Genomic DNA, 17518 nt, shown 5'->3' with positions numbered 1-17518 from the left:
GAGTAGTGAAACGCGCGTCGGGGTGTCCCGGGACGAGGCTGCCAAGCCTTTGGGTGTGAGTATTTTCCTCTCCTTCCCCTCAATTTCAGGAATTGTCCTATGATACTGCACTGCATGGGATATTGGTCATGATGGTGTGGAAATGGTTATACAGATCTCAGTAAATGATTATGGGCTATTTCCTGGACATTGGTGGGGTGATTTATGATTATATGGAGGATCACTATACAGGGAAAACCTACTATGGTAATTACAGTTGTTGACTATTGACCAAATGCTTGGTGTCACATTTCTTGGCTTTTTGGTGTCTATTGTAATACATTGTCTAATATGTTAATGTTTTTAACTATTTGTACATGGTAATAAAGATTTTGTATTTTTTTTTTTAAAACTCCTGCGTGTCTCTCGTTTGCCATGATCTAGGCAGTTGAGTATCTTGGTGCAGCTACAGGGTGTTTTACACACCCGGTGCAATTGATTATGAGTCTGGTTTTGGATCTAGAAATCTCTAGTATGTAGTCAGTTTATAGAGATTCTGTTGCTTCTTAAAAAAAAATTGAGTTAAATACCTTGTAATTATCCCTAAACTCTCCTGATTCTGTAGCTTTCTTCCATTTTGCACTACATCGCTCTATTGCAGAGATATTCACATTTGCTGCTTTTGGAGCACAGTATGTGAAATTTCTAACAGACTGACTGTGCGTGTCTTCTCTGAGAGCGTGTGCTTTCATCTCTTCTGTCATAGACTAATCCAATCACAGCTCTGTAATAGATCTTAGATGCTGTCGAGCTGTGATTGGCAGCATGTGGGGGAAGGGTGAAGACTGCTTGTAGTACAACTGGACATTTCTTTAGAGATTTCACATGGTGAGCTGCAAAAACAACAAATGTGAATATCTGTGCAAATGGAGTCACGCAGCATTAAAACAAAAAAAGCTGCACAATCAGAGGGGCTCAGATTTTTACATGGCATTTCATTCAAATTAAGGGATTTTGTTCTTCAAAGGACTTGGCTGATCTATCAGTAGATCCCGACATATGAAATGTGGATGACCAAGAGCATGATTTATAATATGAGCCGATATGTAATGTTAACCATAAAATGTGTGCAAGATCATCAATTTATTTGTCATCTCAAACCCCAAAAGATTAAGTACATCAACAATATTTTCCTTATATGATATCAACTAAAACTTCCAAAGATTGCTTAGTTTGAATTTCCTCCCTCTTCTTTACAGAGGGTGTCTTCGCATTTCTTTCAGGTGTTTGAGGTTTTGTCAACATCTCCTCCAAGTTTTCGACGTATGCGTCTTCACTTTCCGCTTGGCTTGACTTGTATTGTAAACTTCCATAACCTTTTTATTTGGGGGGGATTTTAAAAAGGATAATTTCGCCACAACCAAACATCTATTTTTATGTATAGGAGTCAAAATCCTTTGTTGTGACCGCTGGGTAAAAAAGTAGAGTTTTACCAGAGACGTGTCCAACTAGACATTTCCATTAACGTTCCCTGCATATAATCCATTGAAAGCGTGAGTCCACCAGAGTGAAAGCTGTTGCTGGTAAGTGGCCTCTCACCGTCCCTCAGAGGGGTATCCTTAATGGGTGAATCCCACTAAGACGTCAGTAGTTGGATATGAGGTTAGAGGTGGTATTCATGAGTGTGTCCATTACCTGAAGCTTCCATGTATTGAGGTTCACCAGAAGCCTTGTTTTGGGGTGATATATCATCAGGAGTGCACAAAATGGGTTATAATTTTCTTCAAGATCTGTTGTTTGTATAATAATAATTCTAATAATAATTCATCATCTTGAATAACTTCTGACTGATTACTATACAGAATAGGGGAAAGGAACTTGTCTCAATAGACTGACAAAAATGACTCCCATAAGAGTTCTCCTTTTTTGACCCAATGAACTTTCAAATAATTTTGTGACTCGTCTGAAAGGCGTATTACTTGCTGAAGATGAGAAAATCCACTACCACACTTACTGAAGCTGATGATGACGATTAGCTGATCTAATCAGTCATACTGTGTGTGACTCAATAGAAAATCAGTGAGCGGTCTGGCCTCCTAATAGCTCTACTCTTCTTCTAATTAAACCTTGAAAGCAAATAGAACTCCCAAATATGCTGGCGACTTTTTTAGGGCATATGCTCGTCCTAGTAGAGACCCTGCTTGGAACACCTCTATCAGGTAAGAAAAAAAATGGTTACAAGGAGCAGTTCTAGAGAGTCACAGGGCCACTATCTGTGGGGCAGTCTTGTACATGAGAACCACAATCCATTATTATGAACGTTCAAAGGAAGTGGATAAATCCAAACGTCTCCTACACACAAACTACAACGCTCAGCAGGCACTCTTTATACTCTAGGTCTGTTTTGGTCTGTCCCAGAACTTCTTCACAATGCTATTCTGGCTGATGTATTCTGCTACTTTATTGATTTCTGTATCTGAAAACCAGCAAGACCCAACTATGGTCTATCTACAACAGGGGTGGAGAACCTAATTTCGCCTTTTGGATAATTCTACTATCCTTCTTGGGCCATACAATATTATCAACTTGAAAATTACCCTGTCTCATTTGGTCAAAATTTCATTAACTCGCCACTAATGTGATGGCTGGAGCTTCTTTTTGGAGCGGCTGTGATGTTAGGTGACATGTATGATGTAACTACTCATAACTGATACTCCAGATTTTTGGCTGTCTGATGAGTTCTGTAAAGAACACGCAGCAGTAAGTCGTACCGTGATAGATTCACACTGTACATACATTTACTTATCCTGTACTGATCCTGAGTTACATCCTGTATTATACCCCAGATGTGCAATCACTATTCTGCTGGAGCAGTCACTGTGTACATACATTACATTACTGATCCTGTATTGATCCTGAGTTACATCCTGTATTATACCCCAGAGCTGCACTCACTATTCAGCTGGTGCAGTCACTGTGTACATACATTACATTACTGATCCTGTACTCCTCCTGTATTATACCCCAGAGCTACACTCACTATTCTGCTGGTGCGGTCATTGTGTACATACATTACTACATTAAATTACTGATCCTGAGTTATATCCTGTATTATACCCCAGAGCTGCACTCACTATTCTGCTGGTGCAGTCACTGTGTACATGGGTCGCCCTCCCCGGGCGGCGGGGGTACTCAATACCGGGCCGGTATCAGTGGGATGTGTCACAGTGGCGGTGACCCGGACCGTGGCCCTGGGCACCCAAGTAATAGAAAGATGTGAATGGTTTGAATGTTGTTAAATGAATAGTTTGTGACGCCACCTGTGGTGTTCGGCAAGGGAGGTGTTAAGCCGACGCTGCAGACAGATCCTCTGGGTCAGATGGTGTGGTGCAGCAAGGATGGTATAGCCCTCCACAGGCAGGGCCGTTGTCCCAGGGCAGTGTAGATGTGGAGACACTTAGATGGTGTAGTATCCGGCGCATGGATGTAGCACTGTCAGGCGGGCGGACGCAGGAAGGAATGGAGGACACCAGGGCATGTAGTTCCAAAGCTTTACTCAGTCTGCAGTGCCCGCTTCTGTGCCGTGTCCTCCGGGTCAGGGACTCAGTCAACCTCCAGGCAAGATGGAATACTCCCTTCCACACTCCGCCAACTTATGTGCCTTTCCTGAACGTCTCCTCTATAGCGCCTTTAAGTGTGAAGATCTCCTAGTACTGAGCTACACTGGAGTTCCTCCTGACAGATGTTCCCAAGAACTCTACTTGCACGGCAGACAGCTGTAGCCTGCTTCGGGGACTCCTTGCTACTAAGTCCCGGCTCTTTATCCATGTTGCAGTTGTGCCCTCAAGTCTTAGATGGGAGTAGTGCATTTACAGCCCACTACTCCACTGGAGTCTGCTGCAAAACCATTAGTGTCCATACAACCTCGGGGACCGGGCCCCGGCCTTGCGCTTAGAACTTCTAACCCACGTCCTCTGTGTTCCCTTTTACTCCTACATTCCGTACTTGTCTTTTCCCTTCTATGGAAGCTCAGGCTTCAGTTCAATGTCCTTCTCCTTCTTTCCTTTCCCGTGCCAGCTGGCTCAGGTCACTGAGGCAGCTGCAGCACTCCTTCCTCCATCCCTCTTCCAGGGATCCCCACTCCTCCCGAGTGGCTTCCTCTCTCCTACTCCACCTCTGAACTCAACTGAACGACTGACCTGTAATCCTAAACCATCCAGCTCTTTTATATGTTCTCAACTCCACCCACCTAAGCAAGGAGCCACAATGTGGTTTTGCTGAACTACTCTATTGTGTGGGGTGCGAGTGTTGGAGCGTGGTCAGGAGCCTCCAACTTACCTGGATGGTGGGGCACCACACCTTAGGAGAAGGTGCAGTACCTCTGTGGCGACTGAGCCTCAGGGGTGCCACATACATACATTACATTACTGATCCTGAGTTACATCCCGTATTATACTCCAGAGCTGCGCTCACTATTCTGCTGGTGCAGTCACGGTGTACATACATTACTGATCCTGTATTGTACTCCAGAGCTGCACTCCCTATTCTGTTGGTGAAGTCATGATCACTACAGGATAGGTAATGTATACACGGATTCTCGTGGTTTCTTAGCTGTGGTAACCAGAGAATCTGTGCACAATTTTTCATATATTACCATCTCGTATGTCTTAATAATAGTAACTAAGAAGTGAAAACCAATTCCCCTCCAGCCTCTCTATGATAACCCAGCCGTAAGTAAAGTCAGATTATGTAACTTGGGGAGTTTCTGGTGATTTGGGTCCTTTACCGTATATAAAATGAGTTACTGTCTTTGGCAATAATTGTTAAACAGCTTTGTATGTTTTATAAGTGGAGTGTGTGTAGGGGGGGTGTTGCAATGCATGAAAAATATGGAAAATGTACATCTTCTCGCATACCCACTAATTTCACTACAAGGCTATGTTCACACCATGCATTTTTTTTAATACTTTTTATATGCAAATTTCAGCAGTATTTTACAGGACCAGCAAAGTCTGAGATTTCAGAATTCTCATGCACACATCTTGTTTTTTTTTTTGTCCTTTGTATTTTGTGAAAAACCTCAGGTTTTGCAGAATACAGCATGTCACTTCTTTCAGCATTTTTTTTTTTTCACCCAGTGGTGCAAAGAAACGCTGAAAAAACCCGCAGGTATCAGTTTTTTGCTGCGTTTTGTGCCAAAACCTGATGCCGAATCTGATTTTTTTTTTTTTTTTTTCCACACTAAACTTTATCAGCAGACACGAGACACATGTGCCCTGACAAACACAAGGAAAACAAGCAAAACCTGTTTGTGTTTTTTTTTTTTTAAGGCAAGTTTACCACCAAGAGAGCAGGTTTTGCATTATGAAAAAAATGCATAAAAAAAGCAACGATTGTGAACATGGCCTAACAATTTTCCATTTTTTTAACCCAACTTCCCCAGGGTAACAGTGGTGACTCCAGTGGTCTCTCCAGTTGTGTAGTAGTAGTGGGAACCCTCTTGTTTCAGGGAAGCCGCCTTATAACACTCTTCATGCCAAGGTGCAGAAGTTGTAACCACAGGTTGGAGGTCATTGCTTTAAGGGGAACCTGTAAGAAACTTGCACCCCCAGACCATTTATATGCCTGAGAAAACCTTTAAAAGATAAGCCAATGAATCCCTTTGACCCCAAAGTTCTCCTCTACCTGCGAGCATTTGGAAGTCACCTGGAAGTGCATTGAGGCGTGAAGATGGACTTACAGCTGCTCAGTTTTCACTGTATTCCTGAGCTAATGGCACACTCTCCCAGGCTAACCGACAGGGCTGTGACCAGTGTACCAGAGCAAACGGCCTGTCATTGGTCTGTCAATTAGCCCGGGGAGGTTGTTGCTAGTTGGAGAATGCAGCCAGGCGAGGGTGCTAGTTGGAGAACACAGCAATGACTGAGCAACTGTAAGTGCATGGTCACATACCAATGAACTTCCAGACTGAACTTCAAAGCCAAATATCTCTCTCCTATAGGGGTCATAAAAGGATCAACTGGCTTATCTTTTATGGGATTCACAGCCATATAAATGGTTTGGGGTTGTAAAAGCTCCTGATGAAGTTCCCTTTAAAATGAAAAAGGATTGTGATAGTTGCAGGTTATCCTACCAGCCACAAGGTGGAATATGGAGTAACAAGTTCTCCAAATGTGTAAAGTTGCTTCAGCATTTTTTTTCTTCTTCCTTGTGGTCTGTGGATTTGGAAGGAGAGTCGCCCCCTGCAGGCAGTGCTCCATCTCTAAAACAGGGGTTTTCCCTTTACTTTCTCTGGCGCCCAACAGTCTGAATTTTCGTGCAATGAATTTCCAGTAATTGAAAAGTCAGAGCTTTCTTTTTCCTCCTCTTGTTCTTACATTCCCGTTTCATTTTTTAGGAAATTGCCAAACAATTACAGCAGCTGGAGGAAGAAGAGCTGCAGAGGAATGTACAGGAGAGGACCCGGGAAGGTAGGAAGGAAGTCTACTTTATATGCATCGTGCCTTCAAGGGGGCTTTATAGGACGACTCATTGCGAAACTCTTCATCTGTGATCTGCTTGACGTCATAACATACTTAAGAGCTGTTTTTGTGAAGGAGGGTGCTGAAGACAAGTAAAGCATTGACTCACTGGAATTTCACATTCCACTGAAAGTCTTTTTACCCACGATTGACAACACCTTGTCTGGTCCTGTCAAAAAATGGCTCCAGGACTTCAAAGTGAGAAAAATAGTGCATGCTAATACAATTACACTGCTGCCTTTACGTGGCCACTTTGCCGTCCACTACTAAAGTCAATATGTGTGCTGCCATTGTAAAGGTCGGCCAGGGCGGTAGTCGTTGCTGAGGTTGTCGGGCATTGTACACCGTGGCCTCCCTCTACAGGAAACCGGTAACTTTTCTCTTGCATGTTACAATTGGTACTCACGGTGCTGTCAGCGTCGTCTTGGCTGCGCTGCCTTGAAGTTGGTCCTGGATCCCAATGAATCAAGACACAATCCAGAGCAACTCTTAACTGAACAAATTTATTTAATTCAGGACACAACACATCCACGTAGTATCCAGCATTTTCATCACAGTAAATACGGCACATTACTTCATCTTTCCCGTCACTGTTCTTTGCGTCACTAAGTATTTCCACGGGACGGAGCGTCTCAGACAACCCCTCAGTGTCCTCCATGTCAAGCGTTACCACGGTGAAGCGTTCTCCCGTCCATTTCGCCCCGGACTTCAGAGTTCCAGCCCATGAGGCTATCTGCCACATTCTGGAGTGGCCTGCCCTTACACTTGTACGGTGACCTTCAATCTTCCTCTACTTCCTCCTTTTCCTCTCTACTGCTGGTTCTGCTGTACCTTGTTCTTCTCTAAGTACCCCTGTGGATGGCTGGGAATACACTTTAACGTTACGGGGTAGTTGGGCAGCTCGGGCATATAGCCCACTCGAGCACACAGGGGTCAGGCATCGGACTGACTAGATACAGGAAGACCTTCCCGGCTATTCCCCAACTAACTCCTCCTATAGTTAAGTATTATTTTACTAACTCTACAGTAGTGGCCTCTTTGCTCCCATCTAGTGGCCACAACCCAGACTGCACTGTGCCTGTAATATACATAGTGCCAATAACATGAAGTTTACACATGTAACACGGAATTACGAAACAGCGGTACAAATATATACATGTATAATAACACTAGGGTATAAAAGGGGTAAAACCATCAACCCCTTACACCATCAGGAAGAAGGTGGGGGTTGTGTAGTTGTCAAAAAAAGCTTTCATCCTTATCAGTATTTACAGCCCAAATTAAAGACCCATTCCAGGAACGCCCCAAACGCTTAGTCTTAAGCATGGTTTTTCCAAGCTGTTCCTTTTTCCCGTATGGTTCATCAGATTGTCCTACCAAAACTGAGACTGTTGGCAACAAACGAGGTTGACACATAGAATCATAGAATCATAGAATCGTAGAGTTGGAAGGGACCTCCTGGGCCATCTGGTCCAACCCCCTGCTCAAAGCAGGATTCGCTAAATCATCCCAGTCAGATGTCTGTCCAGCCTCTGTTTGAAGACTTCCATTGAAGGAGAACTCACCACTTCTCGTGGCAGCCTGTTCCACTCATTGATCACTCTAACTGTCAAAAAGTTTTTTCTAATATCTAATCTGTGTCTCTTCCCATTCAGTTTCATCCCATTGCTTCTAGTCTTTCCTTGTGCAAATGAGAATAAAGTTGATCCTTCTACAATGTGACAGCCCTTTAGATATTTGTAGACAGCTATTAAGTCTCCTCTCAGTCTTCTCTTTTGCAAACTAAACATTCCCAAATCCTGCAACCTTTCCTCATAAGACAGGGTTTGCAGACCGGTCACCATTCTGGTCGCTCTTTTCTGAACTTGCTCCAGTTTGTTGATGTCTTTTTTAAAATGTGGTGCCCAAAACTGGACACAATATTCCAGATGAGGTCTGACCAAAGAGGAGTAGAGGGAAATAATGACTTCACGTGATCTAGACTGTATGGTTCTGTTAATACATCCTAGAATTGCATTTGCCTTTTTTGCTGCTGCATCACACTGTTGACTCATATTCAGTCTGTGATCTATTAGTATACCCAAGTCTTTTTCACATGTGCTGTCACTTAGCCCTATTCCTCCCATTCTATATATGCTTTTTTCATTTTTATTGCCCAGATGTAGTACTTTGCATTTCTCCCTGTTAAAAACCATTCTGTTAGTTGCTGCCCACTTCTCCAGTTTATTTAAATCTTTTTGAATCCTCTCTCTCTCTTCTCTAGTATTAGCTATCCCTCCTAGCTTTGTGTCATCAGCAAATTTAATCAGTTTACCCTCAATTCCTTCATCTAAATCGTTGATAAAGATGTTGAACAATACAGGGCCCAGGACAGAGCCCTGTGGTACCCCACTTGAGACATTCTTCCAACTGGATGTGCAGCCATTTACGACCACTCTTTGGGTCCGATCACTAAGCCAGTTATGAATCCACCTAACAGTTGCCTTGTCCATTCCATACTTAGTCATTTTTTCAATAAGGATTGTATGAGAGACTTTGTCAAATGCTTTGCTGAAGTCAAGATATACTATATCTACAGCATTTCCTTGATCCACCCAATCAGTGATACCGTCATAGAAGGAAATTAAGTTAGTCTGACATGACTTATTAGTTAGAAACCCATGCTGACTCTGTTTAATCACTTCATTCTTATCCAGGTATTGACATACATGTTGTTTAATAATTTGTTCAAAGATCTTTCCTGGTATAGAAGTCAGACTCACCGGCCTATAGTTGCCTGGGTCCACCTTCTTCCCCTTTTTGAAGATAGGAACAACATTTGCTCTTCTCCAGTCTTCTGGCACTTCTCCTGTTCTCCAAGAATTTTCAATTATTATGGAGAGGGGTTCAAAAATTTCTTCTGCTATCTCCTTCAGTACTCTGGGGTGTAATTCATCTGGACCTGGAGACTTGAATTCATTTAGGTTAGCTAAGTGTTTCCTCACTATCTTTCTGTTTATAGATATCCTGGATTCTTCTATTCCCTTAATAGGACAGTGAATAACAGTTGATGTTGCATTTCCTTTCTGAGAGAAAACAGATGCAAAATAGGAATTTAAAAGTTCAGCCTTCTCAACATCCTGTCTTACCATTTCATCATTTTCATCCTGTAAAAATCCTATAGCATCTTTGACTTTTCTTTTACTTTTGACATATCCCCAAAATCCTTTATTATTGCTTTTGACATCTCTTGCAAGCCTCAGTTCATTTTCAGCTTTAGCTAATCTGATTTGTGCCCTGCAGGTTCTGCAGACAGCATTATATTCTTCTTTAGATATGCCTCCCTCTTTCCATTTTATAAACATTTTTTTCTTCCTTTTTAGCATGTGCTTAAGTTCTGTGTTCATCCATCCTGGTTTCCTTAAATGCTTCCTATTCTTCCCTCTTTTCGGAATTGTTAACAACTGTGCTTTGAGAATTTCATTTTTCAAGATTTCCCATCCTTCCTGGACATTTTTGTCTTTAAGGATATCCAGCCATTGGATCCCTCCAATTCTCTTTCTGAATCCCTTAAAATCTGCCTTTCTGAAATCTAACCTTGACGTCTGAGTCTTCACAGGTCTTCCACCTCTAGTTATCCAAAATTCTAAAATAGCATGGTCGCTACCTCCTAGGGTCCCAGCCACTTTTACCTCCTCAACCATTTCCTCCCTGTTTATAAGGATTAGATCCAAGGTAGCAGTTCCCCTTGTTTTCTCCCCTACCTTTTGGAAGATAAAGTTGTCAGCAAGAGAGGATAAGAATTTCCTTGACCTGTTAGTTTTGCCTGAGAGAGATTCCCAACAAATGTCTGGATAGTTGAAATCTCCCATGACAACTATGTCATATTTTTTGGAGAACTTGGCCATCTGATGCATAAAGAGTTCATCTATATCTTCGGCTTGCACAGGCGGCCTGTAGTAAATGCCTACAATGGTGTCCTTTCCATTGTTCTGTCCTTGTATTCTTACCCAAACAGTTGATAATAAGTAGGGAAAGCCATTGGAAATGTTTCAAGCCAGGGTCCTATAGACAGACTCTAAGACGCAACAATGGATGTTCTAAACCCGCAAGTCTAGCCAACATAACTGTTCTGATTTTCCAGGTAACACTGAACTTGTTTCCAAAAATCACTTAATCCAGCTTCTGTCTGCCATCTTGACTCTTGAGTACAATAATTGCTTTGCTAACTACATGTCCCATGATCCTATCCAAAAGCATGTGTGAGCCCATCCTATCTAGCAGAAGCCACAGTTCAATAGATTAATCCAAATTGTGAGCTAGAATATGGAAAGACACAGGAGTCCAAGGCACAGGAGAGGAGACTTACTGACCTGTGCAGTGGCAGCATGTCACAACAAGCAATATGCAAACTCCAGCTTGCTGCAAGGAGGGCCAGAAATGATCGGCTGGCTAATCTATAGGAGCCGATTCAATAACCTCAGCAAGCTTACTTTTATGGGTGTCGCCCAGTGCCTCTCTGAAATTCTGCAGTGTAGCATTCTAACGCATTCTGCCTAATATTGTGTTATTCATAAACCTACACAAGACTGATCTGACTTCAGACAGGACTATAGAGGAGAATGCACATGGTTAAAGAATAACCAACATTTTCTCTAGTAAGCTCTCCAGCCATCTCTCCTCCGGCATTGTGGATCCAGAGCTTGTCGCGCTGGGCGCGCACTTGCAAAGAATTCCGGTTCTGAAGCTGCCGGCAGGTTGTGACGCCACATGCCAGCCTGCTTCAGCATACAGAGATGATTCTTGCCTTCCACGGCATGGAGATGTCAGGTTCCTCTCGCTCTGCGTCTGCAGATCCCAGCTCCCTCCCGGTCCCAGTGAGTACTCATGTACGGAGTGTCCATTCCCTGTGTGCAAGTTTAGAGACTTATTATTCCCTCTCCCCTTTTTTGTAGAGGGACAAGGAACCTGCACCAGGAAGCAAGTCCAAGACTTCACAGGTGTGCGGTCTGTACAAAAAAGCTGGGTTCTTCGCATAAGAAGACATTATGCAAAGAGTGCACTGAGAAAGTCATCAAGGAAGAGCAAGCATCCTTGATGGAAGAAATTAAGGGTCTAATCCACCAGGAGACAAAAATCTTCCCTAGCTGCTTTTTCCCATCCTGTACCCTCTCCCAGTGTCCCTCCAGAAGCTAAAAGGAGGAAGCTTAATTTTGAGGAGGAAAGGGATGATGACTCTCAGGATGAAACTTCGATCCCAGACGAACCTCTGGAAGAAGGAGAATTAATCCTGGACCCAGAGGTCTCCCAACAGGAGAGATATTACTTCTCCTCAGGGGGTATAGAGGAACTCCTCACGGCAGTAAGGATGACCATGGAGATTGAGGAGGAGGAGACTGCCAAGATGGTACAAGAAGAAATGTTCAGGGGTCTCCGTTCTAGGAAGAAGCAGGTATTTCCCATTCATAAAAACATCCATGACCTGGTCCTAGAAGAGTGGAAATGCCAAGAAAAGAGGCTTACCATTCCAGTTGAGATGAAGGACAGGTTCCCTGTGGATGACTAGACTCCATCATGCTGGTCAGAAATTCCAAAGGTCGACGTCCAGATTGCTCTGGTAGCTAAAAAGACCACGCTACCATTTGAGGATGCTTCACAGTTGAAGAACCCTCTGGAATGCAAGGTGAATTCACTACTGAGGAAATCATGGGAAACCTCGGCATCTGTACTGAATACCATCACGTTGTCTACCTGTGTGGCCCGATCGATGTACCATTGGCTTGGGCAGCTGGAGGAACACCTGTCCACATGTACTCCCAGAGTGGACATCCTGCTTCTCTGCCTCTCCTCCAGAAGGCAACAGGGTTCTTAGCAGATGCCTCTGCAGAATCCGTGAGAGTGGCAGCAAGATCGTCAGGGTTGCCAAACTCTGAGACGAGCACTCTGGCTGAGATCTTGGAGCGGGGACATGACTTCAAAAATGAAGCTATGTTGTATTTCCCTTTTGAAGGGGATAGATGTTTGGTCCTGCCCTCGATGAGCTGTTAGAGAAGGCTTCGGACAAAAAGAAGACCTTAGCGGAACCTAGGGAATACTAGGAAAAGAGCCTTCTGTCCCCAGCAAGAGCATTCCCTTGAACTGAGGTGTAAGGGCAAGTCAGGTCGCTGGAGCTACCCGAAATGCGGAAGAGACAAAAGAAGCCATGAAGCCAACACGGTAGGAAGTTGCATCTCAGACTTCCTTCCACAGTGGCACAAGATCTGTTCAGATCAATGGACTCTAACAATCAGTGAGGGAAGGCATAAAGATAGTTTGCCTCATATATCCTTCAGAAACGATAAAGACAACATGACTCTCCTCTCCAGAGCTACAATCCGCCTTGATAGTGGGAGTAAAAAACCGATCATCCACAAAGGTAGTCTCCATAGTCCCTGAAAGGGAAAGAAACAGGGGACATTACTCAAACCTGTTCCACATAAAGAAACCGATGGGGTCCCAACGGGTTATAAGATGGAATCTGTCAGGTCAACAGTACCTCCTGATTTAGGCAGGATTTTGTCATGTTGACAATAGACCTACAGGATACATATTATCACATCCCGATCCATCCAACTTATCGGAGATTCTTAAGTTTCGCAATTGCCCGGGAGAGCACAAAGGCTATTATCAGATCAATGTCCTCTCATTCGATCTATCCTCAAACCCATGGAACCTCACAAAGATCATGTCAGAGGTCAGCAAATATGCATAGTTCCATAACTCGACGACCTTGTTGGTGTCTCTTCAGTACCCATGCTACAGGAACATTTACAGATGACGACCCAGATCTTATAGTCCCTAGGCTGGATAATGAGCCTGAAAAAAAAATCAGATATGGTTCCTGAAAGTCATTCTTAGGATTTCTACTAGACTCACACAGCCAAACATCTTTCTTGCCCAAGCACAAACAGATCTTGTTAAAATCAAAGATGGATACTACAGAGCAAGAAAGCGGTGTCATTAAGATGGGCCATGTCTGTTCTCGGATCTATGACAACTTGCATCCAGATGGTAGCATGGGCACAAGCACACACCAGAATGCTTAAGACGCACATCCTGGCAAACTATGACGGATCCTTGGACAAGAAGATCCGGAAGCTGCCTTGTGTAAAGAACTCGTTGACATAGTGGTTTAAAACAGAGAACTTGAGCAGGGGGGTTCCCTGGACGCAAGACCAGCAATCACCTTAAAGTAGACGTCAGCGGGAAAGGATGGGGAGGCGTGGTATCCCAACATGTATTCCAGGGATGCTGGTCAGACGAGATAACACGACGATCCTCAAACTTCAGAGAACTGAAGGCAGAAGAGGGTCCTCAAGACCGCAGTAACCCTAGTCCAGGATACCCATGTCAAAATATACTCGGACGACATAACAGTTGCCCACCTTTGTCATCAAGGAAGTACAAGGCACGAGGACCTGAAGGCAATATCAGCCAGAATATTCTTGAGGTCTGAAGAACACCTTGTCTCTCTGTTCACTCTACACATAAAGGGTGCGGTAAACATACAAGCCGATTTTCTGAGCAGAACAGAAATCCATCCAAGGGAATGGAGTTTAGATCTCGAGGTCTTTCAGATACTGACCAGAAGGTGGACAGAACGCAAAAGTGTATCAATATTATTTACTAAATCCAGCCGATCCCTATTTAGGTGTAGATGCGTTAGCCCATCTATGGATATTCAGACTGGCCTATGCCTTCCCTTCATTACCACTCCTACCAAGGGTTCTGAAAAAAAATGAGTGGAAAAGGTCAAGGTAATCTTGGGAGCTCCATTCTGGCCCAATACAAGCTGGTTCGGGACCCTTGCCAACCTCAAGATAGCGGGACCAGTAGAGCTATCCCCGGTCAGAAACCTCCTCCACCAGGGGCAAATATTTCATCCGGATCCCAAGAGGTTATATGTGAAGGCCTGGCTTCTGAAGTCTCAATCCTGAAGACCAGAGGATTGTCAGAAAGGGTCATTACGACACTGCAGAAAAGGCAGTAAACAAACTGTATATACCAGAAGATATGGAAGACCTTTATCTCATGGAGTGCACCCGAACAACCTAACCCACATCAGCCAAACTTAGCTCGGATCCTGGATTTTCTGCAGGAAGGGCTAGACAAGGGTCTTAGACCTAGCACCCTCAAAGTCCAGGTGATAGCCCTAAGCTCATATTTTGACCAGATGTTAGCTGACCACCGGTTTATAACAGCAACATCTTGCATATGTCCAAGCACTCCGAGCTTTGGTTCTGTCCTGGAACCTCAATGTGGTCTTGAAGGGGCTCATACTACCACCTTTAGAGCCCTTGTCATCCATAGACCTAGACTCTCCTGGAAAGCAACCTTCCTGGTAGCAATAACTACAGCCAGTAGAGTGGGTGAATTACAAGCTCTCTCTATCAAGAAACCCTACATGAAGATCTTGCAGGACCGACTTCTTTATTCTGCGATTGGATCAATCATTTCTTCCCAAAGTCGTCTCTGAGATTCAGAAGTCTTTGGAGATAATTCTTCCCTCGTTCTGTCAAGAGCCGGGAAATAAGGAAGAACAGTTGCACACTTTGGACGTTCGGAGAACGGTACTCCATTACCTTCAGGTGACGGAAAAAACCTAGGAAAGACCAAAACCTGTGTGTTCACCTTCGAGGCCAAAATAAGGGGAAGAAGACTTCCAGATCCACAATTGCCACCTGGATCAAGAGAGCAATCTCTGAGGCATATCATGTCCAAGGCCTTCCACCTCCAGAGAAATTTACAGCTCACTCTACTAGAGCACCATCTGTCTCATGGACCAAAAAAGCCATACGTTCTCCAAGCATTACAGGCTAGACCTGATGTTAGAAGAGGACTTGGCCTTCGGGAGAAAAGTCCTCCAAGCTATAGTCCCTCCCTAAACATTACTCTTGGGTACTGCTTCAAGTGTGCCCTCATGGGGGGTATTAGAGAAAATAGAATTAGACTTGCCGGTAATTTTGGTTTTTAGTAACCCACCACGACCGCATGGGTAATCCCTCCCTTTGCTTAATTTTCGTTCTTTAAAGCAAATAAATATATTTTGAAGCATTCCTTCTCCTTTTGGTCCTTTATCACTGAGGGGGAGGATGCGGGAGGGGTTATTTAACCTCTTTAGCATTTCCTGTCCCTAATAGGAAAGGGGTAACATCCTCTAGGTGTGCTGTCGTGGTGGGTTACTAGAAACCAAATTACCGGTAAGTCTAATTCTATTTTTTTTTTTTTTTCCTTTAGTCAATAGTTCACATGAAAATCTGAAACTTTGATATATCATTTTATAGAAATCGGCTCTTTTCTTCTTCTGAACTGATAGATCTTTCTCCATTCATAAGAAAAATCTGTGACGAAAGATTTCCACATTACTGAGATGGGGGATGACAGATGGTGCTTTTTAAATTCTATAGATGGGGCAGGAGAAGGAGCTAGAAGCATTCTGTTGCAAGTTCTCCTGAAAAGACAGTTACAGTTCTCCATAGAACTTTGGGCACTGTTGTTTCAGTTGAACTTGCAGCAGAATGTTTGTCGGCCTCTAGCTCCTCCCTTCTCAACCAACTATTATCTCATCTCTTTTAAAGGGAATCTGTCACCCCATTTTTGGACTCTCAGCTGCTGGCACCGCCATCAGGGGCTTATCTACAGCATTCTGTAATGCTGTAGATAAGCCCCCAGTGTAACCTGAAAGAGAAGAAAAACAAGTTATATTATACTCACCCAGGGGGCGGTCCTGTCTTGGTCCGATGGGTGTAACGGTCTGGCACCTCACATCTTGTAGTGGTGACCTCCTCTTCTTTGCTTCCCGTTGCAGGTGCACTGCTGCCCTGTTGATGGCAGAGCAGTGCGCAGGCGCCGGACCAGGTCAGAGAGGTCCGGCGCCTGCGCACTGCAGTACTTTACTCTGCCCTCAACAGGGCAGGTAAAGTACTCCTGCGCCGGAACCGCGACGGGAAGCAAAGAGGACGTCACCGCTACAAGGTGGGAGGCGCCGGACCGCACCACCCATCGGACCAAGACCGGACCACCCCCCGGGTGAGTATAATATAACTCTTTTTTTTTTTTCTTCTTTCAGGTTACATCAGGGGCTTATCTACAGCATTACAGAATGCTGTATATAAGCCCCTGATGGCGGTGCCGGCAGCTGATAGTCCAAAAATGAGGTGACCGATTCCCTTTAATGTGTCTACAGATTTTATGGATTTTACCTATGAATTGTACAGTGAGCGATCAATCCAGGAAGAAAAATTCTCAGATTTTAAAATATATTGCATAGTTTATGTTCATGTGTATTAAATTAAAACTGACACTTTTTAACTATAGGATTCACTAGAGTCATGAAAGGCAACTATTCACAAGAATTTTATCAGGGTAATAAAGGTATGTTCAGGTATCCCACACCCATCACATAACAAAGCGTGTGGTGCATGTCATGGATTTTATTGGCAATGAGTCCTGTTACTTGCAGTTCTGAAGTTCCATCATATGTTCCTCTTTGCTTTGTATATACATAATATTACAGATGGGTTGAGGCTATAATTAAAATAAAAAAAAGGTTCTGGTTCATGATGGAAAATTTGTATTTTTTTTTTCCTTAATAATTATACAGAAGATCTTGGTGATGTAAGTGTGAACCAACAAGGCTTGGTCAATATAGATTGTGGGACAATTCCCATTCACTAGATGCCATCTTATTTCTCTATGGTCTGAAAGTTAACCCAATGATTACAGAACATAAAAGTTTGAGTTGCTTTGTAAATTAATAACTTTTTTTTTTTTTCTAGCCTTTAGGGTACATTCCCGAGGTCAGTAAACGATGCGGGTTGGACGCTGCATACATCCGCTGCGTCCAACCCACAGCAGCCAGATGTTACAGCATAGTGGAGGGGATTTTAAGAAATCTCGCGCCCACTATGCATGCTCTGACACCCGCGGCTTTCCTGCAGAGACATATGTGCGGGCGCGTCTTTCCAGAACGCAGTATGTCTATTCAAATTTAACCCTTC

The 17518-nt window shown here is 43.7% G+C and overlaps 1 protein-coding gene across 5 annotated transcripts in view; it reads left to right on the top strand.

The window, feature by feature from the left end:
• The window catches only part of LOC141098016 (uncharacterized), a 145122-nt gene that overhangs the window by 103714 nt on the left and 23890 nt on the right, over window positions 1-17518 (top strand). For all 5 annotated transcript variants that reach the window (XM_073585611.1, XM_073585612.1, XM_073585607.1 and 2 more), the window contains exon 6: window positions 6377-6449. In XM_073585611.1, the coding sequence (XP_073441712.1) occupies window positions 6377-6449 (73 nt within the window). The remainder of the gene's footprint in view (window positions 1-6376; window positions 6450-17518) is intronic.

The sequence above is a fragment of the Dendrobates tinctorius genome, unplaced genomic scaffold, assembly GCF_039654945.1.
Source record: "Dendrobates tinctorius isolate UK_male_01 unplaced genomic scaffold, ASM3965494v1 ptg000086l, whole genome shotgun sequence".
In the NCBI taxonomy this organism is placed as follows: Eukaryota; Metazoa; Chordata; class Amphibia; order Anura; family Dendrobatidae; genus Dendrobates; species Dendrobates tinctorius.
This window is presented reverse-complemented; position numbering and strand designations above follow the sequence as displayed.